Here is a 27811-nt window from a genome sequence, read left to right as displayed (position 1 = left end):
AGCTGGTAACAGAAACCAAGTCACTTACAGACACCAGCCCTTTGGGGAGCATGCTGCCTGTGGGCCTGCCGTCATCCCTGCCATCCCTCATGTGGCCTGTCTTCTCCCACAGGACACTCTTTTGCAGTGTGCTGTCCCCTTCCAAACCATGCCTGGGCCCTCTTGTCACGTTCAGCCCTTCACTGCTGATCCCTCAGGGAAAGAGAGCGGCAAAGATGACCCACTGGGGAAGCCAGAGCCACTCTCAGGATGCCCATAGTCCCGGGCCAGGTCTCCAGATCTCCTGGAAGGTAAGGAACAGACCTACTCTCTCGACTCTCCTCTCTCACCTGCACAGACGGGAGCAGCTGAGAAGTTGCACTGCCCTTTGGCCACCTCCTGACCACCAGCCCCACAGGCCTCCTCCCGCCATCCTTTCCCGGTCGCGGAGTTAATGCCAGCACACTTCCCTCCTCACAACAGAATGGCTCACAGAGTAGGGGGCAGGGCAGACTCCGGACTGGGAAAAGGCCACTTGAGTGCACCTCCTCTCCCCACGGGGAGATTTCAGGGCATTTTCCCTGCACCACTAGATACAATACTAGGCACACAGTCACCAAATCCAGCAAGCTCTGAAACAAGGTGATTTTTTTCTTGTACATCTGTGGCAATCTCATTTGGCAGCACAACCAGACCTGAGCTGATACAAGACCACTTACAATCTTTACTTATCTAATGTTATGTAAATATTCATACTTTTCAGTGTGGCAATAATATGATTGCAGAGTGCTGTCTCAGGCTCCCTCGGGGATGTTAAATCCTGTATGTATACCATGGTACACACATGCGATGTGCACCATGTTACTTACATAAACAAACACCAACTGTGCACCACAGGACTTTCCACAATCTGAAAACCTGTGCGTTCCAAAACATCTGGCCACAGGGGCTTCAGGTAAAGGGCCATGCACCCTATCAGACACTGCACTATGACGCCAAGGCTGGTATCTAATGAAACATCATCCAAGTGATGTGATGGCGGGCTCCAGGTATCTGTTGTACGCCAGAAAAATATCAGTGTCTCGTCAACTCCTGAAGATGGCACAACACCTGCCTGGCAGGCCAGCAAAGCCAGAGAGCATGCCAGTCACTGCCAGGATCATCGCTAGACACGAACATGGCACACGTGGCACAGTGCTAAGAGCCTTGTCTAGGGAAAGGCAAAACAGAATAGACTCAGTGTTCAGGCAAGACAATCAGAAGGAGGACAGGCTTCTTCTGAGAACAGACCGACAAAAAGAAGGAAAGAAAAAAGAAAAACTAACAGGCTCTAAGCAGATAAGCAGACCTTAAGCTAATGAAGAGTAAATTAATCACATTTGTGAAGTTGTAACTGACAAAGCAAGAGTGAGCCTGGTGTGTGCACTAAATCCTATGGGCTGTAGAGTTCAGGACCCAAACACATGATGGAAGCTGGCACTACAGGTTTCAAAAAGCTTTAAATTCATGGATGCTGTATCCAGAGCTAACGTAAGGTTCTGGAAGGCAGGCAGGGGTGGCCGTGATGCATCCTTGCCCGAGAGGGCGCTGCAGTGCCAGGCTCCCATCCCAGATGGCCATCAGCCACTTCTGGTGCCCTGCTGGGTCTCCCCATCCATGAGATACGGGCTGAGACCTGACTAAAGGGATTCCAGCTATTTAGCCAGGGACCCTTTGTTCATACACACAAACGAAAAGAAATAAGAGCCTGAAAAAGAGAGCAGCTCTGGTCAGACTGAGGATGGGAGGACTCAGTACCTGAGTGGCTGGCACTGCTGCCCCACAACCCCTTATCCCCAGGGGATGCCTGGGGTTCGGTGGGCAACGTGAGAACACATGCAACTGGGGGTCTCTGAGAGCCTGCCACCTCTACACTCATGCTTGTACACCCTGAGGCCTCTACAGGAACAAGAAATACAGGACTTGATGCACTGCTTTTCTGTTCTGGTGACAGGGGATGGTCAGTTGTCCCTATACTTAAGGATTTTTCTATTACATGGCAATAGACAGGTAGGACCACAGTTCCCAAACAAGGCATGCACAAGGTCTCTGCACCGCTTGTCTGTAAAGCTGCCTGTGTGTGTATTCTAAGGAGAACGAATCAGTGAGTGCACGTCCCCCAGTCCCCCACCACTGTTCAGACACCTAGCTGTGTCACCCTCTGCATTCTTGTTTTTTTTTTTTTTTTTTTGAGATGTAATCTCACTCTGTCACCCAGGCTGGAGTGCAGTAGCGTGATCTCGGCTCACTACAACCTCCGCCTGCCAGGTTCAAGCAATTCTCCTGCCTCAGCCTCCCGAGTAGCTGGGATTACAGGCATGCGTCACCACGCCTGGCTAATTTTTGTATTTTTAGTACAGATGGGGTTTCACTATGTTGGCCGGGCTGGTCTCGAACCCCTGACCTCAGGTAACTCATCGGCCTCGGCCTCCCAAAGTGCTGGGATTACAGGCGTGAGCCACCGAGCCCGGCCACCCTCTGTATTCTTCGTGTCCTGTGGGAAAGGCTTGCTCTTCACACAAAATCTCTTAAGGTGCTTAGGTAAGAGGCTGTCACAGCCTGGCCAGGGGGGTTTAGCAACCCCCCAGAAAAAACACAGTAGGGAGCCCCCTCTGCCCTGCTGCAGAGACCCCCGCAGCCAGTGTGTTCCCTGCCCTACACCTCACTTGCTGGGCCTGTCCTGAGCAAGCAATGCCAGATGAGGCCCCAAAACCAAGAGGATACCTGAAAAATGAGGCCTGAGAAACCTGCCGAACTTCCCGTCACTTTGTTTCAAAATGTGTTCTGTTAGAAGGAAAAGATTTAGAGGGCAGCCTGGCCCAGAGAGTGGAGATCTGCAGACTGACCCACCCCCTGCTTCCCACAAGGATAAAGTCTGACCAGTTGAGGCACTCAGCAGATGGAGGGGAATGTTCACTCTTTAAAGCTGAATTCAACGGAATGGTATCAGCAGCCACGACTGTTAACAAACCCAGAATGTACAGCACGTTCACAAAGTGCGGCTTCATGAAGCCCGGTTTGAACACAGGACTAATAACCAACCTGAAGCGGCGGCCACGCACCGTGAGCAGCTGAGACCGTCTGCTGCTGTGGAAGAGACCCGGGGCTGAGAGAAGCACCTTCCTGACAAGACGGAGCGGCACACTTCAGAGTGAGCTGCTCGGGGAAGCCGTGGAGGGCGGGACCCCCTGCTGCTCGAGCTCTATGACAAGGTGTGGTGGCTGAGGTGTGGTGGGCAGTGCAGTGCCACCTCCCTCCTGGGCTCACCCTCCCTTTCCTCAGGCCCAGGCAGGGAGCGGCAATGCCACTGGAGGCCACGTGTGCCCGGGTCCCAGCGCTGGGCAGGTTATGCTGCTGTGGAGAAGAATTAACCTCACCCCTCATCGAGGGTGAATGAATGACCAGCTACGAAATTGCTCTGATACCCAGGCTCAGAGCAGTGGCTTGGAATTCCACAAACAAACTTAGAAAAAACTACGAGCAGGGTAAGTGCTTGGGAAAATGAGGAGCTCAGAAGCACAATGGACGATAAAGATGGTTTAAAGAGACCTGAAAGGTCACATGGCCTCCTTCTGACCCTATTAAATGATGCAGTAAGACAGTGGTTTCAGCTGGTATCGATCGCCAGGCTTCTGAGGGTGACAATTGTCATCAGCCTGGCTAGTAAATGCCCAAGAGATGGGCTGTCAGGTTTATCAGAATTCAGGCAGCCCCAAAGGAACGGACCCGTGAACTGAACGTTCTCAGTGACTCCCTCTTCTCCCCGTGTGGAGAGCTCTGCTCTCCTCGGAGATTCTGCTTTGTAACGTTTCTGTCATGACGTTCGGTAACGGGCACCGCGATAGCCTCCTTTTCTTCTCTATAACCAGTACCTCAGCGGCTTGCCAGAGAATGTCCACGTTCTTATTCTTCCGGGCGTGCACATTCTGACCCAGGAACCGCAGCAGCTCTGGCAGGCACGTCTGACTGCGAGACCGAGGCAGGCCTGGAAGAGAAAAGGAGTCCGTGGGAGTGGGTGCCGCACCCAGGAACACCCCCGGCAGAGGGAGCCCACCCAAGTGAGCTGCCGTAAAACGATGAGGTCCCAGTTGAAGAAGGGATGGAGGTGTTTGGGGATAGGACATGGCTGCTGGTGTGGTGAGCACTTAATTTCTTTTACAGCCACCTTCAAAGGACATTTCCTTCACCTCCCTTCAGTTCTTCTGAGGGGCTGGGAATGGCCACCGAACCACCTACAGGACTCCTTGTAACTACCCATGCCTCCTGCACCCCTCCCAGATGAGGGAGTTAGCAGGGAGTCGGAGGGGGGATCCACCTGGTCTTCAAACCTTCCCCAGGGTGGAAGAAACTGGGGCAGTGGGTCTGGGCCACTGAGCAGGCCTGGAAACCTGAGGAGGGATCAGGAAAGCATAGCCCCCGCCAGGAGTCCCTTGGCCCCTGCCAGGAGAACACACCTCTGCAGGACCCAGGGAGGCCCCTGCTGCCACATCCTAACAGCTCCTCCTCCACTCTGGCAATCTCCAGGTCCTTCCAGGACCCCTTGGGCCTGAAGATCCATCAGGTCACCTTACCAAGAAGCCCCAGACAAAACTGAGGGAAACATCAACCACTCCCGAAAGGTACTCTGGAATTTTCAAACACTGGGATTATTAAAGACAAAGAGAAGAGCCTCAAGGTCATGGCTAAAGAAAACAGACACAGCGCCGGAATGCCCAAAGCCAAACCAAGTACATGGCAGCATCTGGGATCTAACTGCACACCTGGTTTCCACCACACAGCCTTGCCCTGGTGTACACAGGTTCTGTGCTAATTACTTCACGTTGCTGCTGAGTGCTCCGCACCACGCCGGTCAGGGGACAGGCCAGAGACAGAGATGGAAAGCTGGCATCAGCTGAGATGGAAGCTGTGGGAGCCCAGAGGAGGGGAGCTTAGCCGGGTCAGGATATATGCCCCCGGCGTAGACCATCTCACCTCCCAGGATGCACTCTGGCTTCTCGCTGGCTGCCCCTGCAGCCCCTACTTTAATGAATACCTGTCCACTGAGGAACCACGCAAAGTTTGGGGATATTCAACTGGTGGGCTCCATCTCCTCAGCCTCAGAGACCAGCCATCCTCCTGCGGGGAGGGGTACCTGGGCCGCATCTGCCCCAGCTTCCTGGGTCACGGTCCAGTCGGCTCGTTCCTGCCTGCGTGGTCCAGCCTGGCTGCTCGGCTTCCAGAGGCCTCGCTCACCCTGGGCCTTCACTGCCTGTGGTAACGGCTCCCCGAGCCCTGGGGACTGGGCGCTAGGAACAAATTCCCGCTTCCTACTTCCTGCAGCCGCTCAGCACTCCCGCTCCTCCCGGCCTCAGCGCGCCCCTGCTCCCTCCCTGCTCACCTTCGTGGCTCCCTGGCTGGCCCTGCGGGTGGGCCCATCCTCTCCCCTACAGCAGTCAGAAGACGCTGCCTGGGCTTGGCCCAGCTCCTGGGGAGACTCGCTCTCCATGCCTCAGTTTCCTCATCTGCCAAGTGGGTGTGAAACCGGTGCCCATTTCCCAGGGCTGCTGTGGGGATCAGACTAGAGAATCCACATAAAGTAGGTAGCAGGGGGCCCGGCTTGTGGCGAGTGTGTGATAAGTCTGCTGTCTGAACTCCAACCCCTGCTAAAGAGCATGAGGACGCCTTCTAACAGCTCCCACGCCCACGGCACTGATGGCCTGCAGCTGCCAAATCCTTGCAGGACCTCGACTTCATGTTATATTTACCACCCTGGCTGTGGCACACAGGGACCACCTGGGGAGTTTCTGAAACCCTAATGCCCAGGCCCTGCCCACTTACCACACTCTGGGGTGGGGCCCGGGCATCTGTATTTTTCCAGGCTCTCTGGCTCCAATGGCATCTGTGCCAGTCACCTTCACTCCCCTCAAGGCCCCAGTTCTGTGCTCACCTCTCTCATGTTGAGTTGGACAAGAACACCTGTTTTACTGGGGAGACTGAGGCCGCCCAGCCTGAGCAAACTTCCTCCATTCGTGTCCCTACCTTCTCTCCTCCCTCCTTCCCTCCCTGCAAGGGCACCCTCCGCCTGCCCGCTCCAGGGCCTCGCCTGGGACTCTGCAGTCCTCTTGCATCTTCCAGCCCTGTGTGTTCTCCTTCCTCAGGCCTCTGAGCACTCCCATGGCCCCTGCAGCTCCAGGGTGTGTCCCACCTGCCCACAGCCCCATCCCTCAAGTCGCTGACAGTCTTCGGGACAAAGTGGGCCCTTCCAAGGCAGCACCATTTTGTCACCCCTTGATCCCTGGCCCAGCCCTCGCCACAGTGAGACTGTCTGGGAGAGATCACCGGCAGCTCCTTGTCCACACATCCGGAGTCCAGCAGTGCCCCACACCCTCCTGGCTCCTATCTTCTTCCTGCTAGCCTGTGATGCTCCCTCTGGCCTTCTGTTGAGTCCCTTCTTCCCTGCTGTCCCCCTGGGGGCGGGGGCCCCTCCAGATGCTGTTCCAGCCCCTTCTCGTCTTGCCACTCAGTGGCCTCAACCACGAAAGGGCTCCGCTCTGTGGCTCCACATCTGCACTCCCCACAGGTCACTTGCCCATGTCATCAGCTCAGCTGGGCCAGTGCTGCGCTCGCTCTCCCCTATAGCCCTGTGCCTCTCTCATCGGCGGGGCAGCCCCTGCTGCTGCCGCCAACTCCAGCGTCCTTGCCCAGCGCCAGGTCTGTCAGCTCTCCCGGCAGGCACAGCCCTCACCTCCCCAGCGCCAGCTGCACGTGGCCGCTTAGGAGCGCATCCTCAGCCCAGACCCTCCTAATACCTCATCCCTCTCTCCACGCTCACTGTCACTACCCGGCTGTGGTCAGAGCGAAGCAACATCTCATCTGAAGTGTCATCTGAAGTTCACAGCCTCACGCTGGCCATCAGCGGCTTGCCTCCCCTCTTCCGGCCCCGCCACACGCTCTTGCTAGATGAATCTGTGAAGAGGCAGCTTTTTTCCCACTGCTTCCCTGCTGCAGCCACAACTTCCTGGCCTGGCCCCGAGTGTTCTGTGTCAGTGTCTCCTAGCAGGACGGCTTCGGCCACAATCCAAGCACACGGGCTTCAGAGCCAGGCGCCCCTTTCTTCATCTGGACATGGATCCTATTACCGACCCATGGGCTGCTATGGATTCGGCGAGTAAATGTATGTAGAGCCCAGCCCAGTGCCTGGCGCACCCGTGACCTGTGAAGGTTCACCAGCAGTACCGTTTGACTATCTCTAAACTCTAAGGTCTACCATACCGTCCAAAAGTCTGCAGATGAAGCCTGCCCAATTTAAAGCCCAGCCGACGTGGGTTCCCTCTTTGGAAACCCCCAGCAGAGGACATTCGTGTAAGGCAGTGGGGATGACACCTTCTGCTGTGTGGCGCCCCCTAGTGACTGTGGCAGTGCCTGCAGAGAGGGGCCGGCACTCTGGGACCAGCTCTCCTTCCAAGGCAGGGTCCACCCCTCATTTGCCATCGGATCCTCTAGCACTTTACACTCAGCAGGTCTGCAGGGAATATTCACTGGGTTGAATTCAAGAGGGAATTCTACTCGTAGGCAGTGCTGTGCAGCCCTCGGTTCCTCCCTGAGTTCTGTGGCCGCAGAGCCCTAGCTGCAGCATCTTCACTGGAGGACACGCAGAGAGATGACTGTCAGCATCTCCACGGCCTCCAGGAGACGCCGAGATGGGGCCATCTTGCTCCCAAACACCCAGCAATGTTGGCCCCGCATCTTCCTCTCTAAGCACCACAAAGGGAGGTGTGTGGGCCGCTCACCTGGCCGAGGGTGGGTCCTGCCTCTGGGATTCCCCCAAGCCCTACCAGCAGGTACACAATGCGTGCCACCAAACGCATCGAGTGTCAGTGACTACGACAGCGTGGGAAGGAGCCATGTCTCACAGGCTAGTAGAGAATCAACAGCAAAGAGATGGATGAGGGCCGCGGCCAAGGGAAGCCTCTCTCTCTCTCTCTCTCTCTCTCTCTCTTTCTCTCTCTCTCTCTCTCTGCATGTGTGTGTTTAGGGAGAGAAGGAACATGAACTAATAGAGGCAGGGCAAGCCAGAGCTCAGACATCTAAACTGATAAAAAGACGAGTAAGTGAAACCTACCGTGACTGAAGAAATACTTACAATCCTCAGGCAAAACTTCCTTAAACTGCTCAAAGTAGGAATTTAACCGCACCAAACTCTCCACGTTGATGACTTCTTGTAAAGACGTATCACCAAACCTTGGGAGATTATAGGGGATGCCATTAGTTGGGTAATGTCACTTTCTTCCAACACGAACACAACTTTATGGAAACTAACTATGCTGATTCTCTCAAACAGTTCCTATGCATATCTAAATTCTAAGCCACTTTCCTTCTTCCGAGCAGAAAGGCATCTCTTCAGTGTTGCTGATCATTTAAATGCATTGCATTGGCAGGAATCATGTATCACTGTTACAGGCGTGCCGAGAGATGATCAGAACATGATCTGGTACAGGCCCTGTGCGGCACACCTGAGGCACTTAGGAGGGGGGACGGCAGTGAGGTACGCTGGGAGGTGAGGCTGCAGCCCTGTACTCCAATCTGAAGTCACTCTGTGTGTGCAGAATGCACATGCCTGACTGCCAGCTCCTCCAGGACTGACCATGAAGCCCTTGCCCTTTCCTCATCATGCAGGTTCACCCCGATTACACTCCGTGTGCTGCAAGGAGCATGTGCCAAATGCCTAAGAAACAAGGCCATAAAATGCCACCTGCAAACAAGGCACAAGGTGGTCATTAGAAAATGCAGGCTCTGAAGTCCAGGTCCTGGGCCCCAGTGCAGTCCCACAAGTCCCTGCTGAGGGGCCTTCTGAGCATCAGTTTCTTTGCGGCCCTAGAGCATCCCTCAGAGGGCACGACTCCCTCCTACGCGTCCCAGCCCATCCACCCCGGTGCCCACAATGGCCTTTTCTCTAGGCACCTGCTCCCTTGGGGGCCATCCCTGACCCTGGGCCTGTGGTCTCCCCTCTGAGGGCTCTCCCCTCAGCTTATAAACAAGCACAGCTCACCAGTGACTGCAGGGCCAATAAAGGAACAAAGCCAAGAACCTGCTCTTCCCAAGTCCTCTCTGTCCTCAGCGTTGCATCCTCCACCCTCCCCTCTACTCAATGCACCTGGCCCTGGCTCAGTCCTCTCCAGAAACTGCTCCTGCAAGCCCGTGGGATCCGCAGCTACCGGATGCAGGCACCATCCTTCTCCCTTCCCTGGGCCACCTCCCTGCTGGGGCTCCAGTGAGGCTGTGCCTCTCCCTGGCATAGGCGCCTCCAGCTCTGCTCACACCTTTGGGGCTTTGCTTCCTGGGCTGGTGCCCTCAGCCCAAACCCAGCTCACCACCTGCCTCTGGACACGACTCTCCTGCCAGTTTATGAGCTCAGTGGGTGGGTCTGTCTGGTGTACTCTCCTCCCGCTCAGCCCCAGCCCCACTAAAGACTAAACCCTTCCACTGACCACTTAAACAGTTCCCCAGCCTACCCCTCTGCAGAACACCAACACTCCCCCGGCCCTGATCCAGGTTCCCACCTCTGGCCTGGACTCCTCCCAGCAGTTTCCTCCTCACACCTGTCCCCTTTATCTCCTCCCAGCACGTGCCAGTGAAACAACCTACTTGAAATGTAAATCGGATTGCGTCCTGGCCCACTGAAAGTTCTTCATTGTCTCCCAGCAACAACACCGTATTTCCTAAGTTGGGGTGACCCTACACCTGGGCGTCAATGGACATCAACCACTGGGGCTGGACATGAGAAGGCCCAGCAGCAACATGGCATACTGTTCTGGAAACCAAATTTCCTTCACAGCAAGTACTTGAAGATATCTGTTTAGACTAGTCTACACACATCACATGAAGATCACTGACAACACAGGACTCATTCTCATGTAGTGGAAGGCCAGTACAGGGTACATATACCCCATCTACCCTATCTCCTCACACACATGTGCACACACAGGCACATGTGCACACACAGGCACACACAACTCCCCTCCACGGAGTGGCAAGTGACCCTGGAGGGCAGTTTACAAGGTGTAAGCCTTTAGGTTCAGGCATGAGTGTCAGCCTGGCACACAGAGCCTGTCTACCCCTACCTGCCAATCCCTGCCTGGAACCTGTTGCCCCTGAACTACGTGCTGTTTCTCCCCACCAGACCTTTCCTCAGTCTTCTTAATCTGACACGTCTCCCCTCCACCTAATCATCCAACTCCTACTCACACTTCAAAGCCTCATCCCCTGCAACTCCAAGAAGCCTCTACAGACCCCCTTAGACCTTGCTGGGTGCCCTACTCGGGATCCCACAATGCCCTGTATCTGTCTTCATCGTTGCATCCATGTCTCTCTCTCCCACCTGCTGAGTCTCTGAGGACAGAGACCACCTTTGGGTCACCCTGTGTCCCTAGCACCAAAGACAGTGAGGTGCACGGCCATGACGAAAATGTTGGCCAAAGGAGGGAAAGATAATGACGTCTGTCCAGCACTTGGAGCCTGAAGAGTGGTAAGTATGTTTTCTGTGTCATCTCCAAGGCCGCCGCACTCCCGCAGCCCCGAAGGGCCGGCACACACCTCTCGGCCAGTGTCTGTTGCTCATTGATGCCCACATTGAAGAGGACGGGTTGCACTCGCAGCAGCATGCCGCTCTGGATCTCCCGGGGCAGGGCGTCAAACAGTGGACCCGGCAGAGGGACCCGCACGTTAAACCCGTCGCTGGAGAAAGGCGGAGAGAGGGAGAGCAGTGTGAGGCCAGAGGGCCACCGAGCAGACGGCAGTGCCCAGGCTGGCCCTCTGGCTCAGTGATGGCCAAGCGGCCAACCACAGACCTTTAAGGGAGTGGTACTAACCTAGGGGCTGTAATCAGAGCATTTAACAAAATGAAATAGGATAAAAAATTCAGAAGGAAGAGTAGATTCCCTGAAATAAACAAATACGAACACTGCTCTCTGGCTCAGAGAATTTTAAACCAACACTCTACCGATTTCCTGTGATGACGGGCAGCATGTCTGCGGAGGCGCTGGAAGTGGCCTGAGTGACTTTGAAGGTCACGTTCCTCAAGTCCATGATCCCAAGGCTCATGTCCTCCAGCATTGCCAGCTCCTCCCCTGGACACGAGAGAGGGGCGGGGCTGTCAGGCAGAGGGCCCTGCCGCTCTCCCCAGTCTCAGCAGAAGGCAGCCGAGCTCGGGCCTGGCTGTGACAGGAGTGGTGCAGGTGTGGCTCTGGGGGAGGGGGAGTTTCTGAGCCTCTTCCCCTGCAACCCACTCCTCTGTCAGTCAACAATGCCTCTGAAATCCCACAGCCACATCAGAACATGCAGCCGGTGGAAACACGCGCCATCCTTTCCTGTTCTTTCTTGGGCAAGCGCAGGATAGCAGGGAGGGAAACAAATACATAAACTCAGAAAGCAAAGCCAGCTCTTGAAACACGAAATGAGAGATGCTAAAGCAGCTTTGCTGAGGCCAGACCCTCCCGTTACACAGGGCTTGATATCTATTCGATGTCCTCGGTTTCCAAAGATTAACAAATGCTTTCTATCACCTTCTCAGAAGAAATAAATAATAAACAAGGGTAGGAAGAAGAGAGCCTTTTTGGAAAGCAACTTGGAAATATCTATTAAATTTAAAAATATTCCTACCCTCTGACCCAGTAACTCTCCTTCTAGTCATTCAGGAGCCGTAGAAACAGGCCCACAAGTGTCTCGTGCACAGAGGCCACTGCTGCACTGGTGTTTCAGGAACAACCCGAAGTCCAACAGGAAGTTACTGGTTAAGTGATGAACATCCATCCTCAACCAGAAACAACAACAAACCAAGGCGTGTGCCTGTGTAACTGCCAGGACTGCCATCTGGTCTGCTGTTATGTATTTTGGATTTATTCTAATCAGCACGCATTACTGGTACAGTGAGAAAAATACCTAGCCAGAAAAGATGGAAACCACACACGCAAGTAGGGCTCCCAATCCTGGCCCGGGGCGCCTCACCGTAGGTGCTCAGCAGGCTCTCGAACTGGGCCAGCAGCCCGATGGTGTAGAGCTGGCGCAGGAAGCCGTCGTCATGCAGGCAGTTCCTCAGCTTAATGATGAAGCCGCAGATGAGGGCAGTCAGCTGTGGGGGCGTGGGGTGAAGCGGTTCAGGGTCACATGCCTGCCCACCAAATGGCAGTCAGATCATGCCCAGCCCCCCACCGCCCCCTTCCCCTGTTGCCACTACTCAAAGGGGCTTCAGCAGCACCTCCTGTCCCTCAAGAAGCCCAGGTGGGGCACGCCCTGGCCATGGGAAGACGCCCAACAGTGGGCTTGCTATTCCTGTCACTCACAACGTAGGTTTGGTTTTGGCCCGGCTTCTGACCTGACCTGTACCTGGCATTATTCCTAGGCTGGAACCTTCTGGAAGCCCATAATTAATTACTCACAGTGAAAGGGTCTATCTGCTCATAGAGCCACGCCACCCTGGCTGGAAACTCAGCCCCAGCAAAAAACAGAAGTGAGAGACAACATGGTCACTCAAAAGTTTCCTCAGTGGGAGATTTTCTGTGGAATGAAACAGGACTCTCCAGGATGGGTGAGGGAACTCGGAGAGAACCAGCCCAACCCCAAAGCACTGTTCACTTTACTAATTTGGTTACTGGCAACTATTAAACTTGTTACGTTCATTTCAAGGCTTCACTTCTCTCAACAATAAGAGAGTCCTGCAACAAGCTGCAGACCTAAGGCACCTACTGTTATATCAGCAATGTCTGCACTGACCGCAAATACCTGTGTTGTTGCCCTCACTCAACTCCTGTGCAGCTAAAAAAAAAAAACAAACATAACAAAGAGGCTTGCGCCACCCACGCCCTCACTACCTCCTGGGTACAGAATCAGCAGACTTTGCAGGTGCAAAGTTAGGGTTAGGGTTAGGGTTAGGGTTAGCGTGCTCACTTTACAAGTGAAGTGAGAGGCAAGGGCTTCCTAAGCCTGTCTTTTCCGAGCTGGGAGGTGCCCGCTGCCTCCCTCGGGGTGCTCCCGGGGCCTACCGTCTGGCAGAAGACCACGTCACGGCGGTACTGCAGGCTCAGGTAGGTGGCTATGGTGGGCGCGCTGTCCTGCATGAGCAGGAATACCATGGCCTTCTTGGCCTTGTCACTCATCATGGCCACGCAGTCGGTGAGAGTGGTCAGCAGCGGGTAAAGGGCCTCACTCCATTCACCTGCGGCACAAGCGAGGGGGTCATCACAATGAGAGAGATGTATTTGAAGAATTAGGTTCTGGCAATTTAACAAGTCACCTGGCCCCTAACCACTGCAGTCCTCCCACTCGCCCATCTCCACCCTATCTTCTAGCTCTGTCTAGAACCAACCCAGTCCCTAGCCCTCGAGCCCCAGCTCTTTCCAGCAACCTCAAACATCAGTTCTACTCCGGTACCTCCAACACATGCCTGGTCTCCTGAACCTGTTGGGGACCCTAGACAGAAATACTTCAGACAATGCCTTTGGGGGAGAACAACAAAAAAACTTCTGCAAGTCATGACGAGGCCAGAAAATGCTCTGTCCGCAGAGGCTCATCTCCTTCCACGCACGGTAGCACCTCCACGCGAAGAGGAAGGACCCCAGAAAGGTTCTCTGTGCTCCCCCTTCTCTTGACCTGGGTATGAAGTTAAGTCAGAGACTCCTCTGCCCTTGCCAAGCCTTGTATGCAACTGTGTTCAATTCTCACCCTGCACACCTGGAGGGGGACCATTCCTCACAGCTCCAGAGCTTTCAGCCCTCAGAATGGCCCCACCTTGCACTCACTTCCTTCCCCACCCCCACCTTCCTTCCCCAGTACTATTTCTAGCTCAGTTTTCTTTTAGGAATATATGGAAACTTTGACCCTATACCAAAACAACTTTTTAAAAATAGAGCCTCAAGGGAGAAAAACAGGGTGAAAGATATTTTGGGTTTTGACTCTTTTTTTTCCTTCCTATTTAGAAGACATTTAAAAGGGAAGACAGGCCCTCATTAAGGTTCTATTTGTAACAGGTCACTAAGACCAGAAATAGGCATCTGGCCATCACCACTTGGTGAATCCACCACACCAAACATGGTGAGAAGTTGCGGAGTGAAGCCCGGGCAGTGCAGGCCCCTTAGGGTGAGGGTTCGAGCCACAGAATGCACCAGGCCATGTCCCGGCACGGCACTCAGGGAAGGCCCCGGGCTGTGGGAGCTGTGCGGCTGCCAGAGGGTAACCTCTGTCTCAGATAAACAGAATCTCAGAGACCGAGAGAAGGGCGGCTTGGCCCTGTCCTCTCAAGCTGGATGGTTAGCACGTCACTGAGAAACCAACCTAAAGAAATATTGAAACATGCCTAAGAATTCCCTACACTCAGTGTTTGGTTAATGGAAATGTTTAAGTATCTGTAGCAGCTCAAAAGTTGGAGGTGGCCTAATTGCACATGCAGGCACACTAACTGTTTGTGGACAGCGTTTGTATCTGTAACGGAAAAAGCAGGCTTAAATTTAGAAAGTCCACAGCAGACAGGTCTTAGCAAAGGAACCCCAGTGACGAAGAACACTGAACTGAGAGGTGGAAAATGTTGAGTCCCGGCCCCGGCCACTGCTGAGCAGAAGTGACCACAGGCCAGGCCCTTGACCCCTCAGCCACGTGGGACCTTTTTCATAAAATGAGAGGCACTAGATAATATCCGAGTCTCTTTCCTCCACTGAAGTTCTCAGAGACCATGTTTTTGTTTCTTTGAAGAATTCTGTTGAATGTATGCCGATTACATGAAGTGCCTATCAAAAATGCCAATGGCAAACAGGTTTTTCTAGCCAAACAGTCTGGGGAAAGGTAGGCAGTAGACTATCCTTCTCTAAGAAGTACATGCTCTTAAAGAAAATGTTGCCAGTTTTACTTTGCTCTTCTACCTATCATGCATATCGTGAAAATCATGATTATTTTAATCTGAAAATGATCAAACTATACAACCGGTCTTACAACTTTTTCACTTTGCCTATTTCCCTTTCAACTAAATTCCCATGAGAACGATTGCTTTGCTATATTAGGAAAAAAATGGGAAAAAAAAATTGTAGTATAGAAAGAATGGCTAAAAAGCACTAAGACGTGTGTCCTGGAAAAGAGGAGATATGGAACTTGGTAGAAGGTGAGTGTGGTTATCTGCCCAGAGAAGGGCTCAGACATGTCTGGAACAATTTTTTAAAACTTCAACCAAAATGAGTTTCTTGGGCAGTAACATGATTTCTACCCAGGATCTAGTGACGTAAAGGCACCTGGGTCACCGGGATCGCTGAAGGGTTTATACTCTGCTTCCTTCACTAGAAAGCCGAGTTATGAAAAAACATCAGCTCAATGAAACAATGTCCTGAGTGACGTCGCCGACCCGTGTTTTTGTAGAAAGCTCCTTATTTAGTTCCTAACCCGTAATGTTTGCAGACCGGTAGTGAATCCATGGGCCATACTAACTTAGGTAACTTTGAAGAGCACTTTCAAATCCGGACTTTGCTTCTGCATTTTCCCCTCATTAGTAGGGGAGGGAGAAAGGGAGAGTGTGTGTGCCTTTATAAGTGTGTATATTTTTAGCCCAGATTAAATGCAGTTCTCCAGGAAAAGCCAAAAGAACTCCTTGCAGGGACCATCTTAGTCCATCAGCATCAACTGTGAAAAAGCCATCAGTGCTTCTGGGAATGTCCCAGCTGACGCACAACCAGGAGGGCTCTACAGGCCAGGCATTGTCCGTGGGCTGCCCGGGGACCCACGAGACTTCCCATTAGTTCTGCAACCCTCAGAAGCCCAGAATTGAGAAGACCCCCGAGCTTCTGTGGGAGCAGATGCACACGCCACCAGCCCTCTCCTGGCCCTAACGGCTGGGTACGGCCCCAGGCTTCAGCACCACTGAGGCTCAGGCGACAGCTCGGTCTGAAGGCACTGGCTTGCCATGGAGGTCAGCTGAGGCATGGGCCCAGGGGAGGACATGGAGGAGGAGACCAAGGCCAACTATTCGTACATCTACCAAGGCCTCAATAACCTTCAGGGTCCAAGGGGGTGGGGCCCAAGGCCTGCTCAAGGTGACACTGACTTTTGGGGAAAGAGAAACTATGAAGGGGCTGAAAGCAAACTAGGAGAGTCCCTATGAGGTGTCCAATCAGATTAACCCGCCGACGGGCTAACTTCTAAGAGCGTCCTGGGGTTGCTGCCAGGAGCCACCACACTACGCTGACTCACGGGGCTGTATGGGTGGACAGGCTTCACTAGCAATGCACAGGAATAGCCGTTAGCCTGGTAAATCCCACAGTCATGGACTCGTTACATTCTAGAAATCAACAAAGTATCCTGCTCTCTTACGTGTATAACCAGTCAGAAATACGCAAGCGATAGACTGACCATGCAGCTGATTTTTGGAATGTAAGAAAAAGAACATCAAATCATATTTATTATTTGGGGGACTCATGCTCAAAACCACAAGCAATACCCAGGAAACTCAATATGAACTAGATCAGGGGTCAGCACACATTTTCTTTTTCTTTTTTTTATTTTTTTATTTTTTTTGAGATGGAGCCTTGCTCTGTCACCCAGGCTGGAGTGCAGTGGTGCGATCTCGGCTGACTGCAAGCTCTGCCTCCCGGGTTCATGCCATTCTCCTGCCTCAGCCTCCCGAGTAGCTGGGACTATAGGCGCCCGCCACCACGCCCGGCTCCTTTTTTTTTTTTGTATTTTTAGTAGAGACGAGGTCTCACATTGTTAGCCAGGACGGTCTCGATCTCCTGACCTCGTGATCCGCCCGCCTCGGCCTCCCAAAGTGCTGGGATTACAGGCGGGAGCCACTGTGCCCGGCCGAGCACACATTTTCTGTAAAGAGCTAGACAGTAAATATTTTAGGCTTTGAAGGCCACGGGTTCTCTGCTGCAATGAACTCTGGCACTGCTGCACAAAAGCAGCTGTAGACAATCCATGAACAAGTGGGCAAGGTTGGTTTCCAACAAAACATTATTATTATTATTATTATTTTTTTTTTTTTGAGACGGAGTCTCGCTCTGTCACCCAGGCTGGAGTGCGGTGGCCGGATCTCAGCTCACTGCAAGCTCCGCCTCCCGGGTTCACGCCATTCTCCTGCCTCAGCCTCCCGAGTAGCTGGGACTACAGGCGCCTGCCACCTCGCCCGGCTAAGTTTTTGTATTTTTAGTAGAGACGGGGTTTCACTGTGTTAGCCAGGATGGTCTCGATCTCCTGACCTCGTGATCCGCCCGTCTCGGCCTCCCAAAGTGCTGGGATTACAGGCTTGAGCCACCGCGCCCGGCCCAAAACATTATTTATAAGAGCAGGCTGTGGACAAGATTTAGCTCAGTGCTGTAGCTTGCCAACCCCTGAACTAGAACCATAAACATTGGTTTCTACATGCAAATGCAGCAAAGAGATTACATTTCTGGCACTAACTCCAACTGAGGCCCATAGCGATGTCTGGTAAGAATTCTAAAACCGCACCCAGAAAGTCCAAAATGTGTACCTCCCTACCTCAGGTCACCCACGTCAGGTAGCCCAACGCGCTCATCTGAAAAGACTTTAGAATGTAAGAGTAAAACAAAGACATGTGGTAGTCTGCCTCAGGTCACAATTTCCTCCGCTCAGCTGGTCCCTCACCAAACCTGCGAAAAGTGTTTCATGCCTCACAACGAAGGTGGTCCTGGAATACTTTCCCGACTCTGGGATCATAAGGCAATCTTTGGTAATTTAGCTACAAAACACTACCTGAGTGTTAAGTAAGAGGGCGTCAGCAGGAGCCTTGAACGGAAACCACGTACCTGGGCTGGACTCTTCAGGAGGGGGGCTGCAATCTGCACAGAAATGGAGGGCGACATGGATGATTAAGGAGCAGCACACAGTTCAAACCAAGCAACTCAAACTCAGAGCAGCTGCGTCAGCAGCTTGCAGTAACGTGGCTAACAAACAGAGAAGAGGTCTTGGTGCCTGGCTGCCTCTTCCCCAAGAAGGCTCACCAAAGTACTCCGGCAGCAAGCCCTCTCAGTGGTAAACAATGAGATTCCCCGGCTTAAACATTCATGTTGCCAATACTTCAACATACAATGCTCTTCGGGATGTGCGATCCAGCTTATTACAATGTGATAAATGCTGCAGGAAACAGCACCCACATAAATCACATTGTAGTGGCGGAGCCCTGCGTTGGCTTGCGGCATCTGGAAGCAACTTGTAAGGAGAGAGACTGACCAGCACACGGAGCGTTCCCCGGTCAGGCCCACTGCTCTGATTCACCGGGGAAGCCTGGGCTCAGGATTGACTGCTGAGATCCAAAGTGTTAAGATCCAGGAATGAAACCAGTATACCAAAAAAAAAAAAAAACGATGCCAATCTTCCACATTTAAACCAAATGCTAAGTTTTGTGATTTAGGGGTAGTCTCCAATTAGAATGTCCCTTCAGGTCCTCAAAGAATACCAATTTTGATTCCATTCAACCTTATTTCAATTTCATATTTCCCTTAAAAACTAAACTTTCCAGTTAACTGGGTGCACCATCTAAGAGAAAACGAGTTTGAAAAGGAATCATGGGAGAAAACATATATGTTAATTTATGTCTGAGCATTTCAGTTCAAAGAATGTCTTCAGGATGCGGAAATGAGGTGGCCTCGGATCCCGGATCCCGAAGACCAGCCAGAACAGCTTGATGGGGATTTTACAACCTAGGTTGTAAAGAAGGGCAAAGCATCCTTCCTCTCTCATCGTCTTTGGAAGTGACTTTTCAAACTGGCAAAGGGGAAAGAGAATACAAAGGCATCTGTAAGGTCAAGAGTTCAACCTCTTCGTTAACCCAGATACCCTGAGACCATGTTGCTAACAAAGGTAGAAACCCACAGTGATTCGCAACTGTGGCTCTTACATATTGATCTGCTCATCAGGTTATGCGAGGCCTTGAAAAAATACAGATTTTTGCCTCCCCATAACCCATCTTCTAGGATTCTGAGTTCATGAATGAGGAGGAAGGTCTAGGAGCCTGTTCCCCAACAGCTGGGTTGGGACCGTTGCTGTGAAGGCATCAGGGATTAAACCCGATTTGCTAAATTCATCTTTCAATCAAAGGGGAGAAAGAGGGGGTCTTCCCTGGTACTCCTGGAATAATGGTTTGTAACTTGCCTTGGGTCATGCAGTTGGGAACAGATGACCACTCTGGACTTCCTCTCTATACACACGCAGATTCCAGCACATAATCTCAGGGGTACAAGAACCTGTGGGTACCCACAGACCCCAGACTAAGAAAAACTTGGTCTAAGGGTCTCTTTGGGTATGAGGAGAGTGACAGAGTGTACAGGAGGAAGGCGGTGGAAGCCACTAAATCCTAGTGGGGCAACAGTGGCACACCTTGGCAGGTGGGGGTAGAGGGGCACGGGAGACTTTTGGAGAGATGAGAAGAAGGGAAGTTTGAGGAGCCTCTGTGGTTTTGGCTGGCAGATACTTGTCAGTGGGTCCCCCACAAAGCCTTGGCCCTGGGTGACCCTCACCTGCCAGACAGGGCTCTCTGATCAGGGCAGGGCAGCTCTGAGGCAGGGCAGCTCCCTGGTGAAAAATAAAAACCAAGGACCTAGGACAGGGCATAGCACTGGAATGAAAAGTGATGATGCCTTTCAGAGCAGTACAGAGTTATTTTCATACAATAAATATGTTGGTGTGAACACACCTGCTCATTAAGCCAAAACAATGGCTCCAGTAACTTGGAATGATATAAAAAGCCACGACAGAGCCAAGCCGTGGCACTGTGGACAAGACTCACCGAAATAAATACCTCACAGACTGCTTATTTCTGATCCTCCTGCTTACACTGAGGACTGAACAGCTTCCTGGCTGTGCTAAAAATGTTTAAATTAAGGACCATCCACAGATAATTTGGTGGCATATGGTTTCATACATTTCTTTGAGTACTGATCAGCAGAGTTAGACTCTCTCAAATGTAAGTAAGCTTCACATTCCCATTATTATAACAGCTGATTTTTATGGCACACGCAAGCCAAACCCTAAATAGCATAAATGCTCATTTAAATAACTTTAAAACTGAATAAAAATGTATCTATATTTAAACAATACAGGATGTGCCTAGAAAAAAAATGACACTTAAGTTAGGGATATAATCCCATCTGATGAAATAAACTAGCTCCCACATTTAAAACAGCCAATAAATTACTCTTTTCATTATCTGTAGAAAAACTTAAAATCACAAGATAATAAAGTGGAAAGAAATAAACAATGAACTTTCAGAAAGTTTTCAAAAGGAACACGATTTACATAAAAAAGAGAACATGAATAAAGATAAAATAGTTCCATGAACCAATCACAGGTGTGGGGAAGTGAAACTACAAACCCCCAGAGATGGAGAGATGGGTGACGGGACAACGGTCGAGACAGAGGCTCAAGTGAGACAGTGCCCTGGAAACAGACTGCAGGCGGAGTAAATAGGCAAAGGGCGTCTGACAACCTGAAGGGGGATTTGCCCAGAGGCTCTGACCAAGAAGCACGCTGACACCTTGAATGGAAGTTCCCCAATTCAGAATATAAAAGCCCTCATCACAGGAAGCCTAATCCCAGCACATCTAGGCCTTTCCTACTATGGCTTAAAACTCCCGCAGGAGAACAAAAAGGAGGCAGAAGCTAGGTCTGTGGGCAATCTCAGCCACCTAGCTTGTAACTCTCCGGCTCTTACAGGAAAAGACGGGAGGCACCTCAGTTGCAGGGACCGTTTCCCAGCTTTAAGGCTCTCTGCAGGACAGTGTCCTGGCGTGCCGTGTCTCTGCGGACAGGAGACTGTTGTGAAGCGTGCTGCTTCATGCCAATGTCCTACCAAACCACTCGACTCAGACCACAAGAAGCCCAGGAACAGGGGCCCACTCTCTGTTACCAAGCCCCAAGGCAACATGCCTCTGCTGCGTCAGAGAGTGCCCAGCCAATGCCAACCAGCTTTCAGACGTGTCCACTGGACCTGCCAATCTCTCTCATCCAGCTGTGTCCCTGCACAATTCCCCTTTCCCCTTTCACTCAACCAATTCCTAATGCCATAGACAATCACATCAGAAAGGCGTCTGCATCCTGGCCTCCTTCAGGTTCTCAGACTGCTTTACAAACCTGAAAAGCCCAGGAGCCCAACCCTTAGAGCCAGGATGGTGTATCCCAAGAGGACCCTGAGATTCTGACTGGCAGAGATGCAGAATCACACATGGGCTCCAGTTACATGGAAAGGCAACCGGAGACTCCGCTCTCACCGCCCGCTGCTCCGTGCACTGGGACGCCCCCGCTCCACCTGGCGGCCCTCCCTGCAGTCTGCGTGGGGGAGGAGTGCATGGATCAGAGACACAGACAAACGGAAGCAACACAAGGTGAAGTGGAGGCAGCGTGTGGGAAGCATGGATGCATACGCACGTGTGGTCAGATGAGGATGGCATGCAGCGGAGGGCATGGTGGAGGGGCATGGTGAGGAGGGGACATCACAGAAGGGGTCTTCTGGTCTGATCCAGTAGGCGTGGCTGTCCGGGTTACCTTTCTTGCTGGTGCAGCTGCCTGCACAGGGGAAGACGTCCTCACAGCCCTCGCCGTGCAGCCGCTCCCTCTGCAGCAGCTTGTCCACACGCTGAATGATGCATTCTAGGCTCTTGTCCACGTTCAGCCACACTTTCTCCTTCCAAATCAAAGGGGCCCGTGTGGGTCAGCTCTCCCGAACAGAAACACAAACAGAACACAAACCAAATCGCCCTCCACCGATCCCCTGCCCTGGGCTTCCACACTTGTTAAAATACCTCAAAGTTTAGAAATATAAAGATGATTCCTAATTCCCCATTAAAGTTTGCATTTGCTTTTCAATGATGTATCGATCTCCTGTGGCCATTGTTTCTAGAGTTTGGGAAAGGTTTGCTAGTAACTCTTCTGGAGGCCAGGTGGCCCTCCAGTGCTGCCTGAAGGGCCACAGGGCACTGTCCCATCTCCTCCTCCTGCCACTGAAGACTTCCTACAACCGTCACACACAGACAAGATGGAGGTCTCCTTTGGATGGAAGGGAACGGAAATTTGGATAGAGGAGGTGGGGAGGAGGTGAGGGAGGTCTGGGAGTGATGTGCAGAAACACACACAGCATATAGGATGCTACTTTGCTGCTGATTAATAGTTCAGGGCTTGCAGAACAATGCCTCTAAGCGGTAGTCTCAATCAATGGCAAAAACAAGTTGTACAATATGTCACTCCCTCAAGAAACACAGATCCTGCTCCCGGCGCCAATTCTCTGAGGAACAATAATGTGATGCAATGTCAGGGCGGCCGCTCCAAAATCCACAACTACTTGCCCCAGCACCAGAGCTCCCACATCCCCACATACACATAGCCCTGGAAAATCTAACAGCAAACAGAGCACTGAGGAAGTAGGAGAGGCCTGACTGGTCTCAAGCATCCCAGGGCCACAGAAGGCACAGGCGGCAGGGGAAGGAGAGACCTCCAACAGGGGAGGACAGCCCACTTCTCTTCCTCTTCATCCAGGCCTGAGGCTGGCCCAGGCCCCAGCACAGCTCTACCCCTATCTGGACACCAGGTTTCCAAAATAGTCTCCCTCCCTGCATCAGGAGCCAAGGAGCCATCCAGGAAGGAAACCTGGAGCTTGTTCCCAGCAGTCAAACCTTGAGGCACTTCGGAGGGACAGAGACTGGCAACAGGCTTTGCGGTTTTCGGCCCAAGTCCAGCAGTGGGATGACAGCCACGGCAGCAGACTCACCCACTCCTCCTCGTGCCAGTCCACCTGCAGGGAAGATCGGCTGTTTCTCCCTGTCCACCGGGCCATGAGGGTGTCCTGGTCATTTCTAAGCATCACCTGCTCCTCCTCAGTCGAAGTGGGAGAAGCCTTGGAGGCAATGTAGTCAGGCCGCGCGGCGTTCAGCCCATGGATGGAGTTGGCCAGGAGCTTGCAGTCGCAGACCGTGACCAGCTGCCGTGTCTGCAGGTGCACACAAACCAAGGCTGCTGAGCCCAGGCCAGGGGTTGGGGAGGCCCCTGCCTTATCTGAGAAATGGAGAATGGGCTTAAAGCCCAGTACTGCACCCCTCTGCCTTTCTCCACAGTGCAAAGCAACTGAAGGGCTACATCCCTCAAGATGTCTGAATACGAAGACGGCCCTGTGGCCCGCTGGGGCTGAATCTTAACAAGAATTTCCCACCAAGCAAGAGGAAAAGAGGGTGAGAAATCTCTGACATTCTCTGATCCCTGCCTGCCTCTGACCTGTGATTGCTAGGGGAGGGGCCTGCAGAGACAGCCCACTGCCCCAGCCTTGACAGACTTCCTGGTCTGTCCTCCACCTTCCAGCGAACAAGTGTCCAGGGGTCAGGTCTTACTTTGGTTCAATTGTGGAAGTCTTATCTTTCGTTCCTCAGCATCTAATACATCAAGTTCTGGGTCTGGGTAGCTGGCCTCCTGGCACAACATGTCTGGTTTAGGAGAATTCTGCACGCATCACGGGTTCTGTGGTTCATAATGTTACTGCTGACAACTACATCTTTCTTTTCCAGTGGATCTAATCCCCACCTCACACTCTTTATGCTGTGTGAACACACGTGAAGGGTATTACACATTCTGATCAGGAAAAGCAGTTCAATAGCACAGTGAGTGTGACTGCAGAGGTGCAGTCAGAATCTGTGTGTGTTTGTGTGTGACTGTGTGTGTGTGTGTGCGCACTGAGAGGGAGACTGAGTGATGGGAAAAAGCATCATCCATCAAAAGGGTCTGATAATAGCCACTTCCTCAGTTGGGATTAATACTTACATATTTTTAAATCAGGATCAAGTTATGGCTAAGTAGAAGCTGGTGTACTGACTGTATGTAAGCCAATAAAATTATATTGTTCTTATCTTATGTCTGTATAATAGCTCAGTTTCTGTTTTCAAATTCAACTACAATAGAAATGTGGCAAAAAAAAAAAAAAAAGTGCTGGTTAGGCTGTTACTGAGAAAGAGGTGGAACTGTATTAGCCTCAACAAAATGAGCCCCACAGACTTACTGAAGGGCACACGTGCCTGAGGCTGCACCTAAGAGTCATGAGCCCTGGGCTCTGCCCTTTGTCTGTCCGGCTCTGCGGACGAATCATGAAACCGCCCTGGTTTTTGTGGGAAATGGACCTCAGGTAGACCTTCAAAGTCTTCCCAATGTCACGCTCTTTGTGGACCACCTTAGGCACACCTGGGCTGCCCGGCGGCCCCCAGAAACCCAAGGAAACTCCCCAGCCCACATGCAGCAGGGCACCCCTCCTACCTTGTCTGCCAAGATGGCGAGTGTCCTCTCAAGGCCAGTGGCAGACCTGTCCTTGGCTGCCCTTGACAGCCGCTCTGCATAGTAGCTGACTTGGGTTTTCAGGGTGTTGATCTGGGCGATGATCTCCTTGGCTCTGACAACGTCCTGCGGTATGTAGATTATGGACTGGCAGCCAGATGATGTACTGGAAAGGATAAGAACAGATTCTAAGGGATTCTCCAGAATCTGTAAAGGACGACAGCATCATGCCAGCCCCAGTCACATTAACCCTAAGATGACTCAGGGCTGTTCTCCTAGGCTACTCTAGTTGTTGATGAGCAAAGTATATCTTAGTGGATTCTTCCTGTCTATATGGCAGAAGCTTGAAATATTAAACTATGACTCAGTCTTTCATCTGTATTTGCATGTATCTGTATTTTCACTTGTGTATGTAAATGTGTGAACAGGTATTGAACAATCATATCCCGTAATCACCCAAATGATCATAATCTTTCACCTCACAACCTCATCTATTAACTTGTAAGCAGTACTTCAGTGGAGACGTGGAGACCATCTACAGAAGAAGGGGTCAGGTTATCACAGTGTAGCAGAGACTGCAGTGGGTGTTGGACTTTGTCCCCAAGCAACCAAAACCTATTTTTTTTCACTTGGCCAATCAGGAATTCAAGCTCCCTGTGAACACACCCACAGTCATCCTTCCTCTCATGTCTGACCCCAACAAGTCCCTAGAAAATTGGGTTTCCTTTCCCTTTCCTTCACTCCAGGACTTCCCTAATTTGAGAACTAATGTTTCATCAAATGAAGAGAAAGTGGAGAACATGCCAAGCCACAGGCAAAGCCGGACTCCTCAGCGGCTGTGAAACCCTGGCTCTCCCTCCTTCCCACCTCTTCGCCACCAAGCAGCGTGTGTGTCTAGGGGTCTGATGCCAAGCCTACAGCCTACAGCCTGGCCCCTCCCAGCACAATCAGGAGGCTCTGAAGGACCAACTTCACGTCCCCCCGCTATAGGGGCCTGGCCAGCGTGTTGGGTCCAACTACATGGTGATGATGAATTGCGTGTCTCTTAGCCTGGATCCCAATCAATGCAATATTATACATTTATTTTTCAGACCATCTGAGGAAGCTGAGGAAAGCAGAGAAGTACAAGCCACCAGTGCAGAGGGTCTCCTCCTAAAATTTGAAATTGTGAGCTCTGGGTAGAACTGGTGTCCCTTCACACATAGGATGAGGGGTCCTGACTGGTCCCTATAAAGAGTGACCCTTTGAATTCTGGGGAACAGCGAGAAAGAGGAGGAGCGAGGGCACCTCTCACCACATCCTCCATCACTTCCCCTGGAGATGACGGTCACCTTGCTCAGGGCTGAGAATCTTCTCCCATTGGCCCCTTCCCAGGGAAGTCCCAAAGTGGGTCATCAAGAAACCACCACTACCCCTTCCCTTGCTGGATTATGCGGCAAACATGCAAAAACCGAAAACCAAAGCACCCCAGAAAGAAACACCACCACCACAAGCCCACACGCCACAGTAAAAAACAATGGATGTGCCAGAAGCTCATGCAGCAGACCGCACTCAAGCTCGCGGGGCACAACAGGAGTCATTCCACAGCACGATGTGCACACGACTACTTTCCAATCTGCAATCACTCTTCCAAATGAATAGCTGCCTTCTAGGATCATTTCGTCTTAAAAACACAATCTCAAAATAGGGTGTTAAAAAATCAATTCAGCCAAGCATGGTGGCCTATAATCCTAGCACTTTGGTAGGCCAAGGTGGGAGGACTGCTTGAGCCCGGGAGTTCAAGACCAGCCTGGGCAACATCGGGAGACCCCATCTTTTAAAAAAATGTAAAAATTAGTTAGGCATGGTGGCTTGTGCTTGTGGTTCTGGCTACTTAGGAGGCTGAGGCAGGAGGGTCAACTGAGCCCAAGAGTTTGAGGCTGCAGTGAGTTTTGATGGTGCCAGTGCACTCCAGTCTGGGGGACAGAGCAAGACCCTGACTCCAAAAATGGTGAAAAAAAATGGATTCTTCCCAGACCCCCAATATTTAGAGTAAATATATTAAATGTGCTGTATGCAGATCTACTTCTGTGCAAGGAGGTGGCCGTGTGCCCTTCAACAAATATATACCCTCTGCCCAGGCCAAGAGAAAAGCACTGCCCTCTACTTGCCCTGTGTTCTCACAAGTCATGTTTTGACGATGGTACCTGGGACTTATGCACGGGATATACATGGCAGAGGCAAGAAAAGGCAAATTCCAAAGAAGTGCTGTTTAGGATGATGAGGAAAATAGAAGCATGTGTGCTCAACTACCTAGTTTTAAAAACCAGGCGGCCACATGAAGGCGGCAGGATGGAGGTGTAGACATGAAGCCCAGGGGCAGCCCCAGGAGGCAGTATCCTAGGTATGGCCCTTGGACTTTGCATTAGGACCCCACCCCAGACCCGGACCTACCCAGAGCTGGGGTCATGGGCTAAACTGAAGATGCCACGAGAGCATAAGGGTGGAGTCTTGTGGCCCTGGCCAGGAACTGCTGGTAACTGCTGAGCAACAGTCACTCTGGACATGAGAAGAGCAGGATCACCTCTGCAGAGGCTGAGCCCCCATGGAGCTGGGTTCTGCAAGGGTAGGAGGATGGGGAGGCTGGGTCCTCTCCGCCTGGGATTTAGCCCCTCACAGTCTCCAGGCAGGGACCCTCCTTCTGCCTATAACCCTCCCCACTCCATCCCCTCCCCGCTTCGGGGACAGTCTTGTATACGGGGAGCAGGGAGCAGAGGGGGAAGGGGTGACCAGGCCCAGACTGGGCAATGGAGGGTCCTCAGAGGGAACCCAGGAACTCAGAAAGTTCCCCAGTAACAAGGTTCAACCCAAAACACCTGGGTTGGGATTTACCCAGGAGCAGGCCTTGGTGGCAGCTGGGCCTTTGGCACTCTCCTCCCATTCCTCTTCCCCTGCACCCCTAGACTCAACCCCTAAGTACTTTACTTGTCCCCTATGGGAAAGATCAGGCCTTGAAAGAGGCCCCAGTAGAGAAAAGGCAGGGAGGGGAGGCTGGGAGCCACTTCCACAGAAGTAGCGTGGGTCTCCTCCGTTAGGGAGGCGGGAGCAGCAGCGACCGTGCCTAGATGCCCTCCTCCCTCCCTTGTACCTGAAGTACCCTTAGGGAAAAGGACCCCAGGGGGAAGCTGAGAGGCCTCAGCCTGGACATGGAGGAATGTCCTCAGTGCTCCCTGCTGTCAGATGCCCCCAGCAGAGCCTGACACCTCCCGCAGGGCCCAGCCATAGCCCCTGAGCCCCATGGGTCACAGGCTCTGAGGCAGCAGCATTTCTTGAGGGGCTGCAGGTGCCTCTGAATGAAGCACCACTGCAGAGCCTCTGTTATGAGCCTGGGGCAGCAGGAGGGAAGCCCAGGCAGCAGACACTGTGGATTCTAACTGTCAACTAATTATCTGGTGGCAAAAGCCACTCAGTTGTATTAAATCTTGGTTTGCACCCACCCCCAGGAGTAAAACTGACCCTGGTAACAGTGTTATTAACATCAGCA

The 27811-nt window shown here is 52.2% G+C and overlaps 1 protein-coding gene across 49 annotated transcripts in view; it reads right to left on the bottom strand.

Annotated features, from left to right (window-relative positions):
- Nucleotides 1-27811, bottom strand: part of INPP4A (inositol polyphosphate-4-phosphatase type I A) — a 164154-nt gene that overhangs the window by 26758 nt on the left and 109585 nt on the right. For 16 of the 49 annotated variants that reach the window (XM_077958518.1, XM_077958523.1, XM_077958534.1 and 13 more), the window contains 10 exons: nt 24271-24454; nt 22745-22963; nt 21526-21664; nt 17793-17825; nt 13035-13207; nt 12001-12124; nt 10997-11123; nt 10591-10731; nt 8141-8238; nt 3891-4003 (listed from right to left, as the gene is read on the bottom strand). In XM_077958518.1, the coding sequence (XP_077814644.1) occupies nt 3891-4003; nt 8141-8238; nt 10591-10731; nt 10997-11123; nt 12001-12124; nt 13035-13207; nt 17793-17825; nt 21526-21664; nt 22745-22963; nt 24271-24454 (1351 nt within the window). Of the gene's footprint in view, nt 1-3890; nt 4004-8140; nt 8239-10590; nt 10732-10996; nt 11124-12000; nt 12125-13034; nt 13208-17792; nt 17826-21408; nt 21665-22744; nt 22964-24270; nt 24455-27811 lie in introns of all 49 variants that reach the window. The other 33 variants (XM_028831540.2, XM_077958507.1, XM_077958513.1 and 30 more) reach the window with 3 other exon arrangements.

The sequence above is a fragment of the Macaca mulatta genome, chromosome 13, assembly GCF_049350105.2.
Source record: "Macaca mulatta isolate MMU2019108-1 chromosome 13, T2T-MMU8v2.0, whole genome shotgun sequence".
NCBI classification, from domain to species: domain Eukaryota; kingdom Metazoa; phylum Chordata; class Mammalia; order Primates; family Cercopithecidae; genus Macaca; species Macaca mulatta.
This window is presented reverse-complemented; position numbering and strand designations above follow the sequence as displayed.